At 35.1% G+C, this 20,983-nt stretch overlaps 1 protein-coding gene across 1 annotated transcript in view; it reads right to left on the bottom strand.

Moving 5' to 3' along the window:
* Window positions 1–2,055: 2,055 nt before the first annotated feature.
* Window positions 2,056–20,983, bottom strand: part of LOC124632140 — a 28,240-nt gene continuing 9,312 nt past the window's right edge. The window contains exons 3-6 of the mRNA XM_047166827.1: window positions 20,824–20,983; window positions 20,366–20,603; window positions 14,690–14,836; window positions 2,056–4,445 (exon numbers count right to left, since the gene is read on the bottom strand). Coding sequence (XP_047022783.1) covers window positions 3,628–4,445; window positions 14,690–14,836; window positions 20,366–20,603; window positions 20,824–20,983 — 1,363 coding nt within the window. The 3' untranslated portion in view covers window positions 2,056–3,627. The remainder of the gene's footprint in view (window positions 4,446–14,689; window positions 14,837–20,365; window positions 20,604–20,823) is intronic.

Raw genomic sequence — 20,983 nt, 5'->3', positions numbered from 1 at the left:
TTCAGAACTAGTCTGATACTAATGATTTGTGGTTGTTTGAGTATAACTTGTATAGCAAAAACGCCTGTTCTCGCTACCCGTTAAAAAGCAGACGTGAAAATAAAGAAAATATAAACGGATAAAATAAAGTATTTAGCGTCATTTTTCTGTTACGTAGGTCAAAAAATCTTCTCTAGACTAAGGTTTGTAATATAAAGGGCTCCGTGCGAGCCATTGCCCGCATAACGCAGTTTCAGGCCTAATACCTGAATAGGCACCTGTCTCCTGTTAGCAATAACTGGATTTATAATAACCTGAGAAACTAATCTCTCTTCAACCTTAATAAAATTCAATCTTTGCTCCCACCACGTGTCAGCTCAGGTTTGATTATCATTGGTTTCTTTGCTATTTGAAGGAACAATTTTCTTCGTATTGAAATGTCTTGCTTGCTATGGAGTGTCAATCAATCTAAAGGTCGGTAACCTCCTTAATTGCTGGCCTAGCACCTCAATCATACTGAAAGTGAGCGTAATGAAGCCAGACGCACTAGGAAGACTGGTGCCCAGCCTTATGTAAACCTTAGGCGGATTATTTCGATTGATAGCGTTCCTTCTTCCGTCGTCATTTAGAAGGTTAAGTGTAAAAATAATATAGTAGGTAAATCTGTTTGAAAATGTCAGATATGAGCAGGGAGCTTTTTTAAGTCTACTTTTGGAAATGGTTAAATATGTATGTGTAAGTCCAAATTTTTTGTACTCACTTTTTTATCTGCTTTTCAATCCTTGTCTTTTTTGTTTGAGCTATATAGAAGTTTTTTTTGTCAGTTTCACACTATTAGACACTTATCACAATTTAACGGATTTTGAGCTGGCAAAACGCTTAGAAGTTTTCTTGCTCGTCCTTTGCTTTAGGTAGACTACCTTATAAATGTCTATTCTGACACATTTTCAGAAGTTCATAGATTTTTCGAACTAAGTACCTACTAAAACAACAGTGAGCACCTTACAACACATTTAAAGCAGAAAGCGCGATTGCCGCGACTTGCTTGTGTCTATATATCATTATGTGCCATTGTTTTAAAGACATTCTAAAGTTTACATTTAACATGACTTGATACTGATGTACCTAGCCATAACATTTTTACACTGTAATATATTAATTTATGAAAAAGGGACCGGTAGCTACCTGTAACCTATAATGCTAATCATTTATTACTAGCTACCTAGAACCTACCTACTACCTACCTAGAAGCAGTATTTTAACGAAACACCTTTACCCGTCTCACGAGGTTGTTATAACTTCAATCTATTTACTAACTGCAGGAAGTGTTCCGGTGTATATTAATTCGTGATCACGGCTAATTTCCCTTGCCATACCGGATGACAGATTGCATCACAATCACGATCTTGGTGTAAATATCACGCGACCAATTATTGTCAGTTCCTGAAAGATATCTGCCTAGTCATTATTGTATCATAGCGTGAATATAAGGATTAGATGATCGTTTGATTGTTCAGGCTCATTCTAGCTTGCTATAGATTGGGATTAAGTTCCTATTTTGTTTCTACATGCATGTGTCAATAACTCGTCCAGCTAATAACATTTCTGCAGGCGTTGCGTGCTAATGTCCACCGAATTGATAGAAAATAGGTAATTGTTCCAGTTTTAAATATAATTGTATTTATAATCATTTAGATTTAAGTTGATGCTACATAAAATCAATTTGGCTCTGTGATTATTATTTTAAGGTAGCTAGCTTCCAAAACGCACCTTAAAGCACATCTTAACTTGTAAATTAATGAACTTGTGTTTTGTACCTCTAAAACATCTGGCGGTTTGTTCTCCGAAGTGTAGATTGATAGAATGCAATGAGACATAGGAATTCCATATTTGTAGTATGTAACCACAATTTATTGGGTTGAGGAGGTCAGATAGGCAGTCGTTCCTTGTAAAGTATTGGTAGGTACTCAGCTGCATCCGGTTGGACTGACTCGACACCAACATAGTTGGAAAAAGGCTAGGCAGATGAGATGAGGCTCTAAAAATAAAAATGCTTTTAATTGTATCACACACCTTTCTTCATTTATTTACAAAAATAGTAAATTACATTTATTACATTACAAAATAAAGTATAAATAATATCTATTAGTTATTTGAGCATTATTTACAACACTAATTTCAAACCCTCCTACATTCTCATAGGTAACACCAATTTCTTCAAATAAGCGGCTTAATAAATAACGTACAAATATGGTACTAGTGTACTTGACATTTGAAAATTACTGCGAATTAAATTAGGCATTATTTCAATTTGAGTTCGTTTAAACTGGAGTACCTAAACAGTGACTTTATGGCCCTTCAAATAAAAGACGTCGAGACGTTGTCAATAAAATCACTTACTAAATATTGGTAGGTGTTTATGAAACGCTCCCGATTTACATCAAAATAGAGTGTTTATATAAGTTTATAAAGTAAGAGATAAAAGTTGTTGGTTCTCCCTTTCTAGCTTAAATACGTGTAAGATCGGTGCACTGTTGGGTGCCTGAGGTCACAATCAGGAACATGGTCAGACTAATCCAAGGATTGCACACAGCCCAGCTATGGTACTTCACTAATTCTACAAGCCTGGACTGGTTCCATAGTAACTTCGTCAAGTTTTCTTTACTATTTCATTCGGTGATTTGTTTTTGTTTACATATTTTTTGGTATTTCACGGTAGATGATTATTAAACGACATTAATCTCTGGATTTGTTCTTGATTTACTAATTTACAATTACCTAATTAACTATTAACAATAATTGAGGCTAACAACAGTTAGCTATGAAATTAAACAGTCTTCGAGACCAATTAATTCAAAAATCTTTTTGGCTTAGGAATTAAAGTTTTAAAGAAAATAAGTATAAAAGTAAGAACTTAAATAATGACCACCAAACAATGAAACTATTAGAATAATTTAGTGATGGTAGTAATGCTGCAAGTCCTCAGCATTGAGCAGCGGCTGCTCGACAGGGAATTCTGTAACATAAAGATATAAATATTAATAAACTTATTACTTTGTGATCACTATAATCTATGTATTTACAATATACATCATTAAATACTCTTTGAAATTCATATTTACAGCTTTTGATAGGAAGCATATTGACAAATGAAGAACTAATATATTGCAGATTTCTAAAATAATATAATTTGCATAATATTGTACAACTTTCTACATAAGCTGCCTAGAATGTAGTCCTAACGAAATATCAAAATGTGAAAGATGATTTATGCTCGCATGTTACATACAATGGCTTTGACTTACTTACTCGAGTGGGTTCATGGTTTTGAACCAACTTGATCGAGGCGAATATTACTCGAGACTGTTGCAAGCCATAGCCAAAGGATGATGCAGCTAATACAATTTCTAATCTAAATTGGTTAAATAAAATACTGTTCAACAGGGTGTAGACTTACATGTAAGCGTTTGTAAATACCTCTACATCAAATCTACACTCTACTCTGTACATGCACAAGAATGTTGTAATGAAAGTTAGTCATAAAGTCTTTTTTACATAGAATAGGCAGTCAGTCAGAAGATAGTCACAGTCTATAGAGTAGGAGTCAGTCATCGTCACATACCTTCAGTCAGTCAAGAGTCAGAGTAATCACACTTGAACAATCTTGTTGCCTCGGAGGAAGTATTTGACGTCTTGTCTTCTGTTCTGTTCTGTGCTGGTATTTGGCTTTGCTGTGGAGGTGCTAGTGGTGGTGGTGGTGGTGCTAGTGGTGACGGCCACAGGCTCGGGGAGGAGCTCCGCCGGGAGGACGCCTATCTCATTGTCAGACACGACAGGAGTAGGCAGGAAGGGAACTTCACCATTTATCAACATTTGCCGGTATTCTTCTAAATCAGTTAACTTGAACTCTTCAGAAGATCGTTTTTGTTGATTTAGGTAAGCGGTAACCTTTTTCAGGTTATTAGTGATTTTTTGTATTTTTTCTGGTGTTAGGCCTTGTTTTTTGACGGGAGGAACCACTGACCGCTTGGGTGCAGCATAGTCATAGCTCGGAGCTGGCGGTAGAGGGTTATAGTCAGTGTAAGAGTCAGCGGCGGCAGGCTGGCCGTACGAGTTGACTGCTCCCCATGACATGGGCTTGAAGGATGGAATGGGCTGCGGTAGTGGAGGAGGTTGGTATGCCACGGGTGCTGCGGGAGCGGTCGGCTCCTCGGCGTAAGAGGTCGGGTAGGAGGGTGCGGCGTATGAAGGCGCATGCGAGGGTTCCGTGAGCGTGGCGGCGGTTGAAGAGAAGGCGTTCTTGATGGCACTGTAGACAGTGTGGAGGATGGAGGGGGGCGGGTCGAGGGGCGTGTGTCCGTGGCCGGTGTAGTCGGAGTGCGCGGTGTCCAGGGTCTCTGCCGGCGCCTCGCCCAGCGGGGTCAGTATGACCAGACCCGCGTGGACGCCGTTCAGTTTACCCCGGCCTGCTCCAGAAAGTGTTCGTCTTAGGCGATTTGTTAGTGTACGTGAATGTGCTGTTATGGTTATGATTTGGTAAAAAATAATGGTTGATGTAGAAACCTAAAAGAGATGAGTTCAAACAACATACGAAATGACATGAATAGACCTGTTTTACTTCAAAATACTGACAATCGATCTACTTAACGACTACTGATACAACAATTTAAGCTACACTACTTGAGGCCGAATCACATCGAACATATAAAACCTAGTTTAAGTTGTACCTAAGCGATTGTAAAAATGTGGTTCATCAGGAAGACGCTGAGGCGGGTCGTCGTGTCCTAAAATAAACGCAATTTAGTTAGAAACCCTTTTCGAACATGGTTCGACGATGAATGATTTTTTCTATAAATAAGCTCAAACTAAACAAATAATAATCTTAATTTACCTACCTAAGATTTTTTAGAAGTTGAATATAAAATTGTTGACCTAATTTATTATTCGCCGATAACACTATTCTTATTAGGTTAGTTTCTTTAGAATTTTTTTTATTCTCATATATTATGGGATCTTTAATAATAAAAATTCTTATCAAGCGTAAAAGATTTACTGAACGTACTTTCACTACACAATTCTCAGACAAAATAAACTTTAAGGGACTTTCTCTAGTGTACTCTACGATAATTTTAATTTAATTGAAACATAATTTAGCAAGAAACGTAAAACTTAACACTTAATGGAATTTATTAAGTTTTGGTTTTTAAGTTCATACAACAAAGACAAGTTTTATATTTGTATTATTTCAAATAGCTTAGACTTACGAGTACATTTCCAGAAACTTAAAAATAATATGAATCTCTTAGAATTCAAACAAAAACTAAGTTTAAAATATGTATTTGCCTGAGTAGGTTTTATTTTTCACAAACCACAACTATATTTTTAATAAATGCCTATATCCTTGGCAATATTGATTCATAACACATCCCATACAAAAAAGGCTACAGTATGTACCTAGGTACCTACAAATTTCAGCACGTATTATAATGAACTAATTAAAAATGAGGCCACACATGAGAATACTTAACAATGGGATCGAACTGATTCATTCATTCTTTCAGAAAATATTTGTTGAAACTTTGGCGAACGTGATATTTCACACATTTCCACTTAGACCATATTTAGAAACCTGGCAATAAAATAATAGGAGAATGGGTAACATATTTTCAATATGTACTTGGGAATTTCCTTAAAAAAACACAATAAGTACGAATTAAATATGTGAGTAATGGACAAACTTTAAACCAACTTTCAATACAATTCATAAGACCTTCTTATTTTCAGTCGGAGAGAAATTCACATAAGTAATATGATTATTTGCATAATGTGTTCCTAGTTCAGAACCTGCATTCACTCGAGTGCACTCATTGAGTGCAATTATATAAGTAAAGTTAATTTAAGTATGACTTGCATCGTCTTGAGTGTACTTCAGTGGAGAATTGACACGTAAGATAAGCCAACTCATAACTTGAGTATCAGGTTGTGTCACTCAAGGATGCTGTAACAGTAAGAGATGGCCTGCATGTGTATGGAAAGGTAACGTTTTATAACACGGACCTTACGTAAAATAAATGATAATTGTGGTGTACAGCCAAACTGGAGTGTGAAAGTTATATTTTCTTGGGGAATCCGAGACACAAATAAACTTTGTTAAAACTGAATAAAAAGGATACGTTTATCCTGTTACGTAAATATTGGTAGGCTGAACAAACCAAATGTGGATATCATTGATGCTTAATAACCATACGGTCTCATTTTAGTTCTCAATACATAGTGTAGGTACCTAACTATTCAAGGAAACCTTAACAAAAGTAATATTATTGGAGTATTATTGCTTAAAATAATATGGATGTATTTAATACGTTTTCACAAGCAAACCCTATATTATAGTCTATATTAAAAATAAAATATTTCAGGCCAATTTTGTTACTTCAGCTTACATTAAACACATTACTGAAATAATTTGGCTGTTGGGCTTATTCTTTCCAATAGAAAATAATGACAACTTTTATTCTTATACTTAACACACAGAACCATGTCTAACGATTTAATTAGGAAAGCATATGTAAACATAAATCCAAGTGTCATTTGAACATCGGGTATTGGGGTTGCCCGGGAAATTGGGTTGAGAAGGTTAGATAGGCAATCGCTCCTTGTAAAACACTGGTACTCAGCTTCATTGGATAATAGCTATACAGATGATGGTTTCAGTAAACATATCGCAACATTTTACATTCAATGAGTTTCAAAGATCTTCAAGTATCATACAGAATAAGTTTAAGAAATTACGTAAATTGTGTTTGGCTGCAGAAATTGCACTTCGTTATAGTTGCGCAATAACAACACAAGAATACAATAGTAATGCATTCGGGTTTCTTTCGGAAATTCTTTGTCAATGATGACTCGTCCGTGACAAGAATTTGTGAAGAGCATTTTTTTTTTGACAACTGTAATTTTTATAATTTGTCAGGTAACTATTTGCTGTCTTACAAAATACATGCTGTTCAAATGCAACAGTTTGCTTTTGCATCAGACTTTTTAGGTGACACTTGAAATACCTAATCCGTATAGCATGACAATAGGAGACTTGAGTATTAAAAATATTACTTTAGGCATGTTTTATAAGAAGCTTACGAAGTCGCGGACAGAAGCTAGTATGATAAAAAAATATGTATAATTTTTACTTCAGGGTCCTTATTTCCTCTGCCAGACAAATGTTAGATAGTGGCGCAAGGCATTAAAATTACCTACATTGTTACGGATTAGTCGTGATAGACTATGGCGCTAGCACGTGCTTGAACATATTTTCCCCTTATTGCTGGTGGTAACCATTTAACAATACAACTTGTTGTTATGTTACGTCAGAACTTTATCTATATCGGGTGTGTCGTTCATAATCACATTAAATGAAATGCGTTAATATACTGGTTAATATATGTCGATTAAAACAAAGAAAAAAGAAAAATACGTAAAAATAAAAAAAATGCATTTTTCAAACAAAGTAAATAGAATAAAAATGTGCGAAAATTAGAACACCATATAGAAGTCAGTCATTACAAATAGCTGAAATTCTCCCTTGAAAACTGACAGCTGTCAACTGATCAAAACATACGATACTCCTAACTTTATCTCTGCTTTACACATGATGTTGTAAATTATAAAAACGAAAAATGACTCCTGTGGTCAAACCACTGAATGGATTAGGTTATTTTTTTTAACAATTCGCTATAGAATATCATGAAGTATATGCGATATGATTTAATGTGATTATGAACGACACACCCGATATAATGTTTATAGTATAATAGTCAACACTGGGTTATCCCATAATAACATGACGCACGTTGAAAAGTTACAATAAACACATTGATATACGAAGAAAAAATGCATTTATGCAGAAAAAACAATTACAAGTAAACATTAAAACAACATTAACGAATACATATTAGATGTTCCAAAAAGATCTCGAAAAACCTTTTGCAGTCAAAAATGCAGGTGCCTATATTATCGCACCTAAAAGCCTTTTACGTTATTTTGGAGACCCAGATTTTTATGCAAAATCACAAACATGCTCATTCTCTCACTATACACATATTACACTAACACGAGATGTCTCCACAAGGTTGCTATCCACTTTCATATCCGTATATTATGAAAGCGATGAGATTTGCTTCAACAGTCGATATTGTAAAATGTCGGGCCCTGCGCAGGTCGAAAGTTGCGCAGAATACTGCGCGTGTAGTAATGAATGTGGTCTCGATAGGTGCGCGTGCGCGCCCGTGACCACGAGAGGTCGCTGACATCCGTCGTGCATAGCTTTGCGTGTGTTTAACTTTATGCGTGCAAATGTCAATACCGAGGTTGCTAAGAGAGGTCATTCTTTTGTTTAAAGATAGGTCAGATGGTGAAGAATAGAATTGTAATTTGAATTATGTAGCAAATATTAAACTTTCTTCTTTTTGGCAAGTAAATGAATAAAGATCAGGTTTTTTTTTCAATGACGATGTTTACTGAAAGCTGTTGATGAAGAATTCTGGGCCATGTTAATTGCTGTTATATAATAATGCATATTCTCAAACATTAGTTAGCGTTGACCATTAAATAAAGAGAGAATGAAAACTCCATAAAAATGTCTTGAATAAAAATTAAGCAAACCTCGTTTGTGAAACCTAGTAACAAATATTATCAATTGATAAGTGCTATAAGCTAAATGCTAATACGTATGTACTAGTAATCTACTGATGCATGTTATGTTTCGTTAATACTGCCGCAGCAACTGAAACGTTTACTTTTCTGTATAATTTGTGAAGTAACGCAAGAAAAGGATGTTACAGTAACTAACAGTTTTACAAAAATGATGGATAGTCCGTCAGACATTTAATTGGTGTCGCCTTTTTCTTTGCTTGCTGTTGCATAAGTCTTGTTTAGCTGCTAAACGATTGGACGAAAAAATACTTAACATTTTTAAAGTCAATGTTTTTTTGAAAGGTGTTACGCAATTCGGTGACTGTGTTGATGATTTATTATTAATATTTTTTGTTTAAAGTGTATCCTTAAAATCCTAATCGAGTTTCAAAACTGTTTTAAGATTCCTAATAAACTTCATATTGTGAAAAAAAAAACGAAATATTGATTTTCTGTACCATGTCTCCATTATGAGTAATTAAAATGTTTTCAATAATATCATATTTCATAATAAATGTTTACATAGTAAACCTGTGGAATATTCATGACATCAGTGTTACGTTGTTATCAGGTAAAAAGGATAAAAACAAATTACGCCATACATTTTTCAGCAGGTACATCATTCTAGGAACGCTTACAATTACAAATTCCCACTCGGTTGAGTTACTATGCAAGCCTTACAAGAATTGCATTACAGGGACCGTTTAGATCAGAAATCCCAGCTCATTAAATTAATAATTAATTCACACTGCACAATGCGACAATAACGTCATATTTTGCAACGCTGCTTCAAAGTTGCAGCATTATTATTATACCTAATATGATGTATCATTTTCTGAAGTTGCAGTGGCTATTGCATCAAGTGTAAAGGATCTGATAACTTGAGAGCATTCCCGCGATGCTCATGTATCATATGGTCGCACACAACCGGCCGGGCGGGATGCGTGACATAATATACTTTCACCAGCAGGCACCCGAAGGCGCGGCTTACTAAATCTTAGCGACTGTTACGGGTATTGTATGCCTTCCTTAAATGTTACGGAATATTGCTCTATTGCATCTAACACTTCCCTGATCTCATAATAGGATAGTTTCTTCATAGGTCTTATACTCACTGGGTTATACGTTCAATTATTGCAATATGATTGATCGGTCAGCAGAATCCTATATTTAATCCTTGCTTAGGAAACTATTGCTGGCTTGTAAGTATGTGTTATTAACAAATGTAAGAGATTAAAGATTAGATAGGCTTTTATTACTTCGCGGAGTTCGTTTTATTAGGTCAGTAAAGTTGAAGATAATAAAAATTGCAAAATGCATTACTAGTAGTATCTACTTAGCACCTACTTGAAGAAAACAGATAGTCACGCTTGAAAAACATAAAAAGTAGAGAGGCGATTAAAATAAATATGGCATGGTAATTTAGCTTAGCAAATCGTCGTCGGTAAGCACTCTTATGTTCTTCCTTATTAGTGCAATACTGACATAAGCGGGGCTTGAGACATCCCAACCTCTCTAACCCCGGAAGATATTAGAACAGCATACTTTTTTGGCAAACAAAGCCAAACAATCTTCTTAGATTGTTACCCCAAAGTGTGGGAAAAACGAAATTGAAAATTGGTGCAATCTTCCTTGTTGTCGTCAGACTTATTGCAATAGGCGTGTGACTGAAAATTATTGGGCAAATCGCGAATTACATACACAGTTATTTGTCGGAGTTATTTCGTCACGTCAAACGTCTATTTCCGTTTGGAAGGGAAAGTGTTATGTAAATGAGTGGAGGACGAGCCGAAGTTTTGGGCATGGAAACTGACCACCGCATGCTAAAAATGTTGAAATATTGATAATTTTGTAGTAGAAACTAGCGAAGACAGTGGTGAGGATTCATAATTAATCTTTGATCTAATAAAAAAACTGCGAGAAAATGTCTTGAGATGCAGATAGATAGATAAAGGGCTATGCAAAAATAGCAATGAAGAATTTACTATCAACAGCATTTACATACCAATTTCGGTTTGTTCCTTACTTTGCAAAACTGATGACGTAGGCGCCGATGAGCCCTTTTAGAATACCACTTGAGTGACGAGAAGCATGATGTCTATCGTAATCTACATTATAATAAGTAACAATTTTACATTGCAGAACACTTTGGGACAATGTCATGAGATCTGTTCTGCTTTAGAGTGCGCAAACAGAGAATAAGTGCACGCCAGAAGACAAAATTTGCGATAAAAAGAACAACGGAAGATATCACTATACTAATACATAGCTGAGAGAAGAATCAAAACTGATTTAAGAGAATACACACCTCGTGAAAAATAAGTGACCCAAAAACCATGTTGACAAGCACAAATTGGAAAAAGATTTCCACAATATTTATCAAGAAAGGACTAAAAAAATATCTTGAGAAACTTAGATCGAGATGGAAAGAAGTGCCAAAAGGCAAGAAGACTGGCACAAAACACTCTTACCACAATTCACTGACTAGGTCATAATAGCGATACATAAGCTCGTCTGATGGTGTTGGCACGGGATCCTCAGAAACTGTATCTACTACTGACGACATCACTATCATTTCTGAAAAAAGAAATTCAAATATCAACAAGCTTTCGTGACTCTTTCTTATTGCCACCATAAAAGATACCACTTATAATTGTATTGAAGTTGCAATCGGTGTGGGAAAATTTAGGTACACGCATTGATCATTCTACCATTATACACACAGTATGTAAGTACTTTAAAAGTACAATTCTAGATTGTCTAATCTGAATTACCTAAGATAAGAAGAAAAACAGTATTTTTATAGAAAAATATGTAGATTTAAGATACATTATTCGATTATATTCCTTCCTTCTTTGACTGACTTTTTTTTCTTTTCACACACGCTGCAATCGCAGTAGCGGCTACAAAAAAGTGAAGATACTTTTACCGTCACTGTGAAGATGGATAGTTCTTATGTATAATACTGCCGTCTGTCACTTAGATTTATTTGTTTTCGAACGAGACTTTCTCATTATAGAGGTATTTCCATATTTTGTCCGTCAATACAATACTTAAATACATAGATGGATATATATTTTTTTTATTCCACCGGTAGGCTGTTGAAAATTTTGATTTGATTTTACTAAATTTGATTCTCATATGTAAAAGTACATACGACATACGTACCCGACATTACGTACTTTTCCCTTGACATTATTGTGTCTCTTTGTCATTATGTGTTTCTTTGGACAATACTGTTACCAAACGTTACACAAAATTTGGGACTTCAGACGAATACTAAAACGGAAAACCAAAATCTAAATAACTTAAAATTCTTCTTCACCAAGAAAGGCATTGCGTATTCAGCACAAAAGTTATTGTATTTAAAATTTAAATAAATACACTTAACAACAATATGTTGCCAAAAGTAAAAGTGTTGTGAATAAACAAAAGGTGACTATGGACGCAACCTCCTTGGCGACCCGACTGCGGGTGATGAATGTGAGTGCTGTTTTCAATTATGTAAGGAACAGCCATCCATAACTCGGTCATGATGAATTGGGCATCGACATGTTATTATTTATGACTGTTACATAAACTTGTTTGTCAAGAATAAAAGACAAGCATTAATTATTGCGGAAAATTCAATCAACGTCAATTATACAAATATGGTTTTTGGAATAATAAGAAGTAGATAAAGTATGAATAATATGATTCAGGGGAACTAAATTACATTACGCATATTTTGTAAGTAGGTATGTAGGAACCTTGGTTTTGGAAGATGGTGTTCCTACCACATAAGGCGATTTTGACCACAAATCCTTTTCGGGCATGACAAAAAATACCTGTACTTTGAATCCATAAATTAGACAAGAATATAGACTGTGTCATAGTGGTAATAAATAAAATAGTTTTCCTGTTATAAAGATACTTTCCCTAATAATGTTGTATGTTTCTTGCTTTGAACTTCCAGAAGGAACTTTTAGCACTTCTATAACTATTTACTCCATATACATACTTTTTATCTTATCGATTCAGCCATATAAACGCAAAAGCGAACGATCAAACAACCATTTTTGGCAAAGAGTCTGTATATGGTCAGCTCTTTGGGAGTTCATGTCAAAAAGTACAAAAATAACAGTAATTACTATAATAACATAATATACGTATCTAGGATAACCAGAAGAGGAAGTGTGCTTAATTATAGTTGTAACACTAATTTTATTGATGCAATCGAATGTAGATGCGGCTAGGTGATCTCATGGTGATCTAGACTTAAAATGTCAAGTGTGACGTAACGCGCACCAACAGTTTATGTAACAATGACTAGCCAGAAAGCTATTGATAGTAGGTGATAAAAACTAGGTAGTAATAGTTCCTAGTTGGGTGATCGTGACTCCGATTCAATCAGGTCAAACTGATGTTGAAATACAAACATATTTGATGATCTTTATTTACTTATTTTATACCATTGACTAAATCGTAATGAATCACTTCTTAGTTTGATGTCCTAATTAGAAGAGGGAATTTCCTAAATTGTACTAAACTGTAACATAACAATTATACATCATAAATTAATTTGGCAATAATACTTATATCAAATTGTATTATTAATAAGACCCCAACATAAAATGGCAACATTATAAACAATAAAACAAAATGTTTTATTGAAAATGTCGTCAAATTCATTCGTGACTGAAAATAAGTCATCAGTAATTGCTGCAGCAATAGATAATAATGTTGTTGTGAATATTTATGATAGCTTATGGATTGTACTTTGATGTCTTGTTTTACTTTACATAATTTACTGAACATAAACTTAACACCTTGACATATTGTTGTCATATAATTCTCTTGATTTTATTTGCAACTGTCTGTACTCCAAGATAATGGGTACCTGTAGTGCCAGCACATATTTGTCAAGTTATCAGCTGACAATTTTTAAGACTGACAGTAACTGACAATTGCACCAAAAAAAAAACAAAGACGTTTTAAGTTCATTTTTTTTGAGAATCCATCGAATTAATGATGCATCGATGGCCTTTTAGTCGATTATTTCTAGTTTTCTCATAATAAAGCAATTTTTAAATCGCATTTTAATAGTTGGTAAAGCCCTAGTTATCTGCATTTAAATCCGACAGTGCATAAAGACTATAATTACTGGTGATTCTCCCACGATAATATTCATTACAGCTACCGGCCGAGTTGTGTAATGATGACTTGTGATATGACTCTTATGTTACGCAATAGTTCCGGTGAATCGAAACCTTTGACCGGCCGTATTGCGCAATATTTTGAGATAATAGATATGTTCTACTTTGAGCACTTTTTCTTGCATATTTATTTAGGCAGGTATCGGTTTTGTAACACTTTTCTGATAATGTTAGGTAATACTTTTGCAGATTTGGTAGACGCCAAGAAGATACATTTGTATATTTATGAGTCAGTTTGACCTGGATTGCTCTTTATTTTGGTTAAAAATATCTCAATTCCAAATGCACAAAATACTGAACATTTTAGATTAGATTACGTGAATCTCAAGCGTAAAATGCACTATTATGACAGCATTTAATTAAACCGTTTCCTGAGTGTAATTCAATGTTTTCGCCAAATATAACGAATGTTTGCGTAACAACTTTTACGATATCATTCCTAGACTATTGACTTACATAATAAGTATATAGAGCGCTTGTATTATCAACTTGTTTTTGCTGACATACCATTTTGTGAGAGTGCTTTTTCATATTTTATTTTTACGCAGCTATAAACTACTCGAAGCACGTAGCAGAGAATTCTCAACATTCTGTCTAAAAGTCCGCAATTTATTCGCGTAGAATTTATTCTACGACATATTTTATGACTTAATTGCTTACAAGTTTTTATTACAGCAAGAGATGTATTTTTTTTACACCTAATAATGTCATCGGCGAATTCAGGAATTCTTCTACTAAGTAAAACTTATTTTGTCGTATTTACCGGTAATTCAAATAACTATTCCTAACCATTAGACTTATTAAGGGCTTCATAAAGTTGGTGATCTTACCGTCTAGCTGCGCGGGGTACTTGTGTGCCGCGTACCCCGTGGGCACGGAGGGAGCGGTGAAGTGCGCGGGCGCAGTGGGAGCGCCGTACGCGGTGGGAGGCCCGTACTCCAGGTGCGCGGTAGGAGGAGGGCCGTATACTGCCGTGCCTGGAAAATTATAGAACACCCTTTAGCCTGAAACTCCTTATTGTCTCTAGCACGCAAAATTTGCAAGAATCATTAGAAGTAAAGAAGTTGTATTTCTTCAAAAGAGACACGGATACCAACGAATTATGGCTATAACCATAGAATAATGAAAAGCATAACTGGGCCACTTTTTAATGTCACTAAGTGCACAGTCCGCAGACTGATCCTCATACAAAAATCGAAACTCTTGCCGAGCTATGTACCATATGTAGACTGCAAATCAGATCTTTATTTCTATATGTAGACTGGGCCTAATGTTGTAGGACCCATCTTCCCGTAAAGTCTTCTTCTGCTCGATTGTTCGAAAGAGTTACCGCGGCTATAGTACACCAAGAGATTTGATCAGGAAAAGTCTGATACTCTGTCCGACTGCACCTACAGAGGTCATTTAATGATTTTTCACATAAGTCCATTTACAAGACGATTTGGACATTTTCGATTTCGACATTGACGATTTTTAGTATTTTTAGATTGCAGGCAATTTCATAATAATTTTCAAATCAGAGCGGTCAATCCTAATTCCTTCCCGCATGGCTATCTGAGCATACACACATATGTACGTCGTGGCTTGTTTGTAGGCTAAGTAGGCAACCGGTAAATAACCTATATGTTTTTGTAAATTTTCCTGTAAATTTATGATAAACTCCGTAGATTTTTAGGGAAACACATTGTTTTGCTTGGTCGAATGAGTGTGACGACACAACTTTATGATAAGAACTGTGTTTGCAAGGTTGAGTTACCTGCTTTACTTTAGCCAGGTGTAGATAACAGTAGGATTTACAAATTGTGCATTACAGAGGAAAAGCCAGATGGAATTACCTAAAACTGAAGTCAATAAAGCATATAGCGGCTAGGTTCGTAAATAAAATGTATAATAGAGCGGCTAGGAACTCTTGTACTACTAACTAATTACTAGTTGGTATAGAATTTACCACAAAATAGCCTAGTATGGTAGTAATATTTTTTTAACATTTAATTGTGACTTCTACTTGATGAAGCTCCAAATAAAAAGTTCAATAAACTCAAATATGGTAATCTGATTTGTGAGATTTGTTGTGAGGTACCTATGTGTGACGCACGGGTTTTCCCGTCATGACATATACGAAATATTGAATTATATCATAATACCGCAATAATAATTGGAAAAATCTGCTTTCCGCAAAGGTACTGTTATCTCTTACGTAACAGGACAATTAAATGCTTTTTAACTGCATTGCAAGTATTCCCTTTATTAATGACAAATTAATTACATTAATATGACGTTTTAGTTGCGTCGATTACATTTATAATTATGCGGTCAGGATTCAGGGAATAATTGTTTGACATATAGTAACCGTAAATCAATTCCAATAATAGGTCAGATGCGTACGCAATTACGTGCATTCTTACGTCAAAAAAGGTTTTTTTTTTCAATAAAAGAGATGCCTTTGACGATTTTTTTTTTACGTATCCTCATGCATTTTAGGCTAATTGTGTGGTGTAGTTAATGATATCTTCATAGTTAGTTGGAGGCATTTGTTTATACTAACCACATTTCTAATTAACAAAAACTATTAAGTAAATTATATTCCGAGCCTAACTCAGACCTTATGCAGACTTCAGTCAATTATGAAATCTTTTCAACCAACGTAACTTTAACCTTTTTTGAACGACTTTTACTTCAAGCCTGCAGACATTCACAATGTAAAACTTATCTACTAAAATAAAATTATATACAAATAAATATTTCAGATATACAGGGTGTTTGGCGCATGGACCGACAAAAATTTTTGGGGGATTCGTGAGGCCATGTACTAGTTTTCACTCATAGACCCAATGTCCTATATGTCACTGTATTCGAGATACGATTTTTTTTGTTTGTTTTTAAAAATTACCGGAACTATCACCTTTAAAACGCTATAACTTTTCAGTCTGTTGTCGAATTTACACCAAATCACTTTCATTGCGTTCTCTGATGTATTATTATTCCAAATAAAACATAAATTCATAGCACTAGATGGAAAAAAAATACTTGTTGAGCTTCCAAACTCTTAAAAATGAAAAAACGTATGAAAAATGTCAAATTCAAAATTAATTATAAAAAAAAGTAAAAGCTTTTATGAACTTCGTTTAATAAAAAAAAATTGCCTACTTAATACCCTTTCCAACGATATGCCACATGGGTGTGAAATCATTAATAATGTCGTCAAAATCAGAGCAGGAACGAACACGCACTCTAACGTCTCTAACAACGAACCCGTTTGATAGAACAATGGTAAGCAGGTAATTGGCAGGTAAACTGCCTGTCTCTTTCTTACGCATGAAAAATATCTCTTGTCTTTGTCTATCATTGGGTTGGAGTTTGTTATGTGATCCTTGTTTAGTCGAGATTTGACTATCTCTGCTATCGGAAGTGTCCGTGTATTTCACGTTTTCCTATTTCGTTGTTTTTTGTTAAAGTTTGTTTTTGTTAAGTTTTGTTTGTTGAACTTTTCTGTTAAACTGTTGGTGTATTCACCGTGCTTGTTACAATGCCTAACTTCAGCAACGAAGAGTATGCTGACATGTTGTTGGCATATGGCAGCGCTAATTGTAACGCTCGTGAAGCGCGTAGAATTTACCAGCAGCGTTATCCTAACCGGCGTATACCACACCACGAGACGTTTGCTACAACCTATCGACGTCTGAGGGAGACTGGAAACATAAATTTCCAAGAGCCTCGCGTTAATGTGAGGCAACATAATGTTGTAATTGATGAAAGCATTTTGCAAGCTTTTGATGAGGATCCAACGACAAGTATTCGAGTTGTAGCTGAAAGACTTCACTTGTCGGTTTGGAAAGTTTGGTCAGTTCTTCGGGAAAATGGAAAGCATGCGTATCACTACACTTCTGTTCAAGGTACGTTAAGTACTTTATTTATTTTATCAGGCGAAATCGTAAAACTAAATTTTGAACCAGTTATCTTCGACCTTATTGTGCTGAAATTTTGCACCCAAAAAACTTGTATTTTAAAATGGTTTTAACCATACACTTATTTTAAACGTTTACAAATATCCTTGTAGCTTTACTGGTTCGTTTTTCAAATAAATACCTAGTAACTTTTATTTTTTCTAATTTTATCTTTTAAATTTATGTTAGTTTTTGCCATTCAAAAAGTGAATTTTTACCAGTCTTTAATGGATTGTTCTAGGTCTCATAGATGATGATCACAGGAGACGGCTCGATTTTTGCCGATTTATGATGCATACGGACGTAGATGATACAAATTTTTTAAAAAGAATTTTGTGGACTGATGAATCCAATTTTAATCACGAGGGAATTGTGAATCTCCACAACCTTCACCATTGGGCGCAAAAAAGACAAAATCCCCGCAAGAAAAGACAAAGTTCCTTTCAAACTAAGTTTAGTGTAAACGTTTGGGCGGGGGTTATTGGAAGACACCTGATCGGTCCACATTTCTTACCAGAGCGCCTGACCGGAGAAAATTATTTGAATTTTTTACTCGAAGATTTACCTGAATTGGTATTACCAGTATTAGATGGAGAACCAATTATTTTCCAAAATGATGGCTGTCCAGCACATTACCAGCGAGACGTGCGAGAACATTTGGACAACTGTTTTCCAAATTCATGGATCGGAAGAGGCGGCCCAATTCCTTGGCCTGCACGTTCACCAGACCTGACGCCCTTGGATTTTTATGTCTGGGGCCGTGCAAAAGAAATTGTGTATGCGACTGAAGTACCCACAAGAGAAATTTTAATCGAAAGAATAAATTGCGCCTTTGAAATTATGAAAGCAGAAATGCGACTGAGGACGACGACTGTAGAAATTAGAAAAAGATGCCGTGCATGCATTCGCAACAGAGGCAGTCATTTTGAACATAATTTATAACTTAAATTTAATTAAAACATTTTAAAACATTTTTGTGTTTTCATTACCCTGGCACTGGTTAATGTGTACCTTTAGGTTTGTGACGACATTATTAATGATTTCACACCCATGTGGCATATCGTTGGAAAGGGTATTAAGTAGGCATTTTTTTTTTATTAAATGAAGTTCATAAAAGCTTTTACTTTTTTTTATAATTAATTTTGAATTTGACATTTTTCATACGTTTTTTCATTTTTAAGACTTTGGAAGCTCAACAAGTATTTTTTTTCCATCTAGTGCTATGAATTTATGTTTTATTTGGAATAATAATACATCAGAGAACGCAATGAAAGTGATTTGGTGTAAATTCGACAACAGACTGAAAAGTTATAGCGTTTTAAAGGTGATAGTTCCGGTAATTTTTAAAAACAAACAAAAAAAATCGTATCTCGAATACAGTGACATATAGGACATTGGGTCTATGAGTGAAAACTAGTACATGGCCTCACGAATCCCCCAAAAAATTGTGTCGGTCCATGCGCCAAACACCCTGTATATATACAATGAAAGTAATACATATACTTAATACAAAGGAAAGAAAAGACTTCACTTTTGTTACAATTTTATTTTATTATAATATTTACAACATCGCACAGGATACCACTCAACCATATATAACTGAAATATCTTTCAGAGAAGTTTAATTTGTACAGTGAGTATATTTACAGGTTTGACTATGTAAATCGCTAACTATTCTAAAAGCTTAAGGAAGAAAGAGATACATGCATGCAAAATCAAAGTCACTGACTTCCCGTACTAAACTCTAAATTCTGAATTTCTCCAAATGATGCGCCAATCTTAAAAATATATTTTTGGTCCAAAAGAACAAATAATTTCGAATTTGATAAACATATCACAGCAGACCATAAGCCTCACTAATAAGCCCATAATAATTTAGAATTCCTCAAAAGCAAATAATCGTAATGTTACAATAATAAATTGTCTATTCCCGATCCCTCGTTGCCTCGTTGGAACTTGTGAATAAATGGCAAGAATCTTGGACTTGCGAAATAATGATTTATTTGCATGTCTTAATAATTTATTATTAATTTAGAAGGGTTCACCTACTAACATGAATTTTATAAAGGCCACTTATGTATCACTAAGTAATCACGATCTAGTAGTTTTATTAACTGTTACCCAATTAAGGTAATTGGTGCTGACATAACTCTCATAATTACGTGTACTAATATAAACCATGCAATAGTTATTTAAAGTCGCAGTTAAAAATGACTTAATATTCACGTGCATAGCCTCGTTGAATATTTTTGACGGTGACATATAAACCTTAATTTTTACCATTCACTTTTAACCGCTTCTAATTCGTATGCAGTATCAAGAGGCTATCAACCTGCCACTTTCTAATATTAGAAGCTAAGTCTACAACTTATATTTATTATTTACATAATAGTTGCTTAATCCTTTAAATTAAACCTATTAGTAATTTTCATTGAGCAAAAAAAGTTATGAAAGTATTAATCATTTTTTACTCGTAAATAGAATGGCAAGATTTTTGCTTAACCTAGTAGTGCATTCTTATAGATTCCAGTGGTTACCTGGTAACTAAAAGGAACTACTCACTATGTGGTTTCTTGTGGCTGAGGGCTGCGGAGCTGACGATCTTCTTGCCGAGGTTGCTGACGGCGTCTCCCTTCACGGAGATGACCTTGCCGAGCGTAGCCGCGAGCGCGCCGCCTCCCTTGATCAGCTGTCCCTTCAGGATCGTCACACCACCGGTGATGGCCTTCACGGCTTGGAATAATGTGTACAAGATCGACTTCTTTAAGCCCCAGTAGTCGTATTTCTCGTCTTGATGGTGCTGCAAGGAAATTTTAGGATTTAGTCGCGCAATATGCTTCTAGCAATGAGACAAAGAGTGCAAAATATTCATGTAGCCCAATTTTGTAATGAGAGCATAGTTAGTATGTTGTACCCTCATTTAACAAAAAGTGATTTATATATTGGAGACGTCTCACTTGTAGGGCGAAATTGACCATTATTACTCATAAGACAAGATTTTGATGTCAATATTGACTCACCGGTTCATAGTTATATCCATGTCCCTCTTCTCCCCCGTTCTTGCTGGACGCAGACGCGATGAAAGCGGAGGCCTGACCCAACAGCCCTACTTTGCTTTGTATCCCTGATGACGCCTTGGACACCACTGACGTTAGCGCTTGAGCTGACGACCGCTTTGTC

The sequence above is a fragment of the Helicoverpa zea genome, chromosome 7, assembly GCF_022581195.2.
Source record: "Helicoverpa zea isolate HzStark_Cry1AcR chromosome 7, ilHelZeax1.1, whole genome shotgun sequence".
Lineage (NCBI taxonomy): Eukaryota > Metazoa > Arthropoda > Insecta > Lepidoptera > Noctuidae > Helicoverpa > Helicoverpa zea.
The sequence above is the reverse complement of the archived record's forward strand: the minus strand, read 5'-3'. Positions and strand labels throughout refer to the sequence as shown.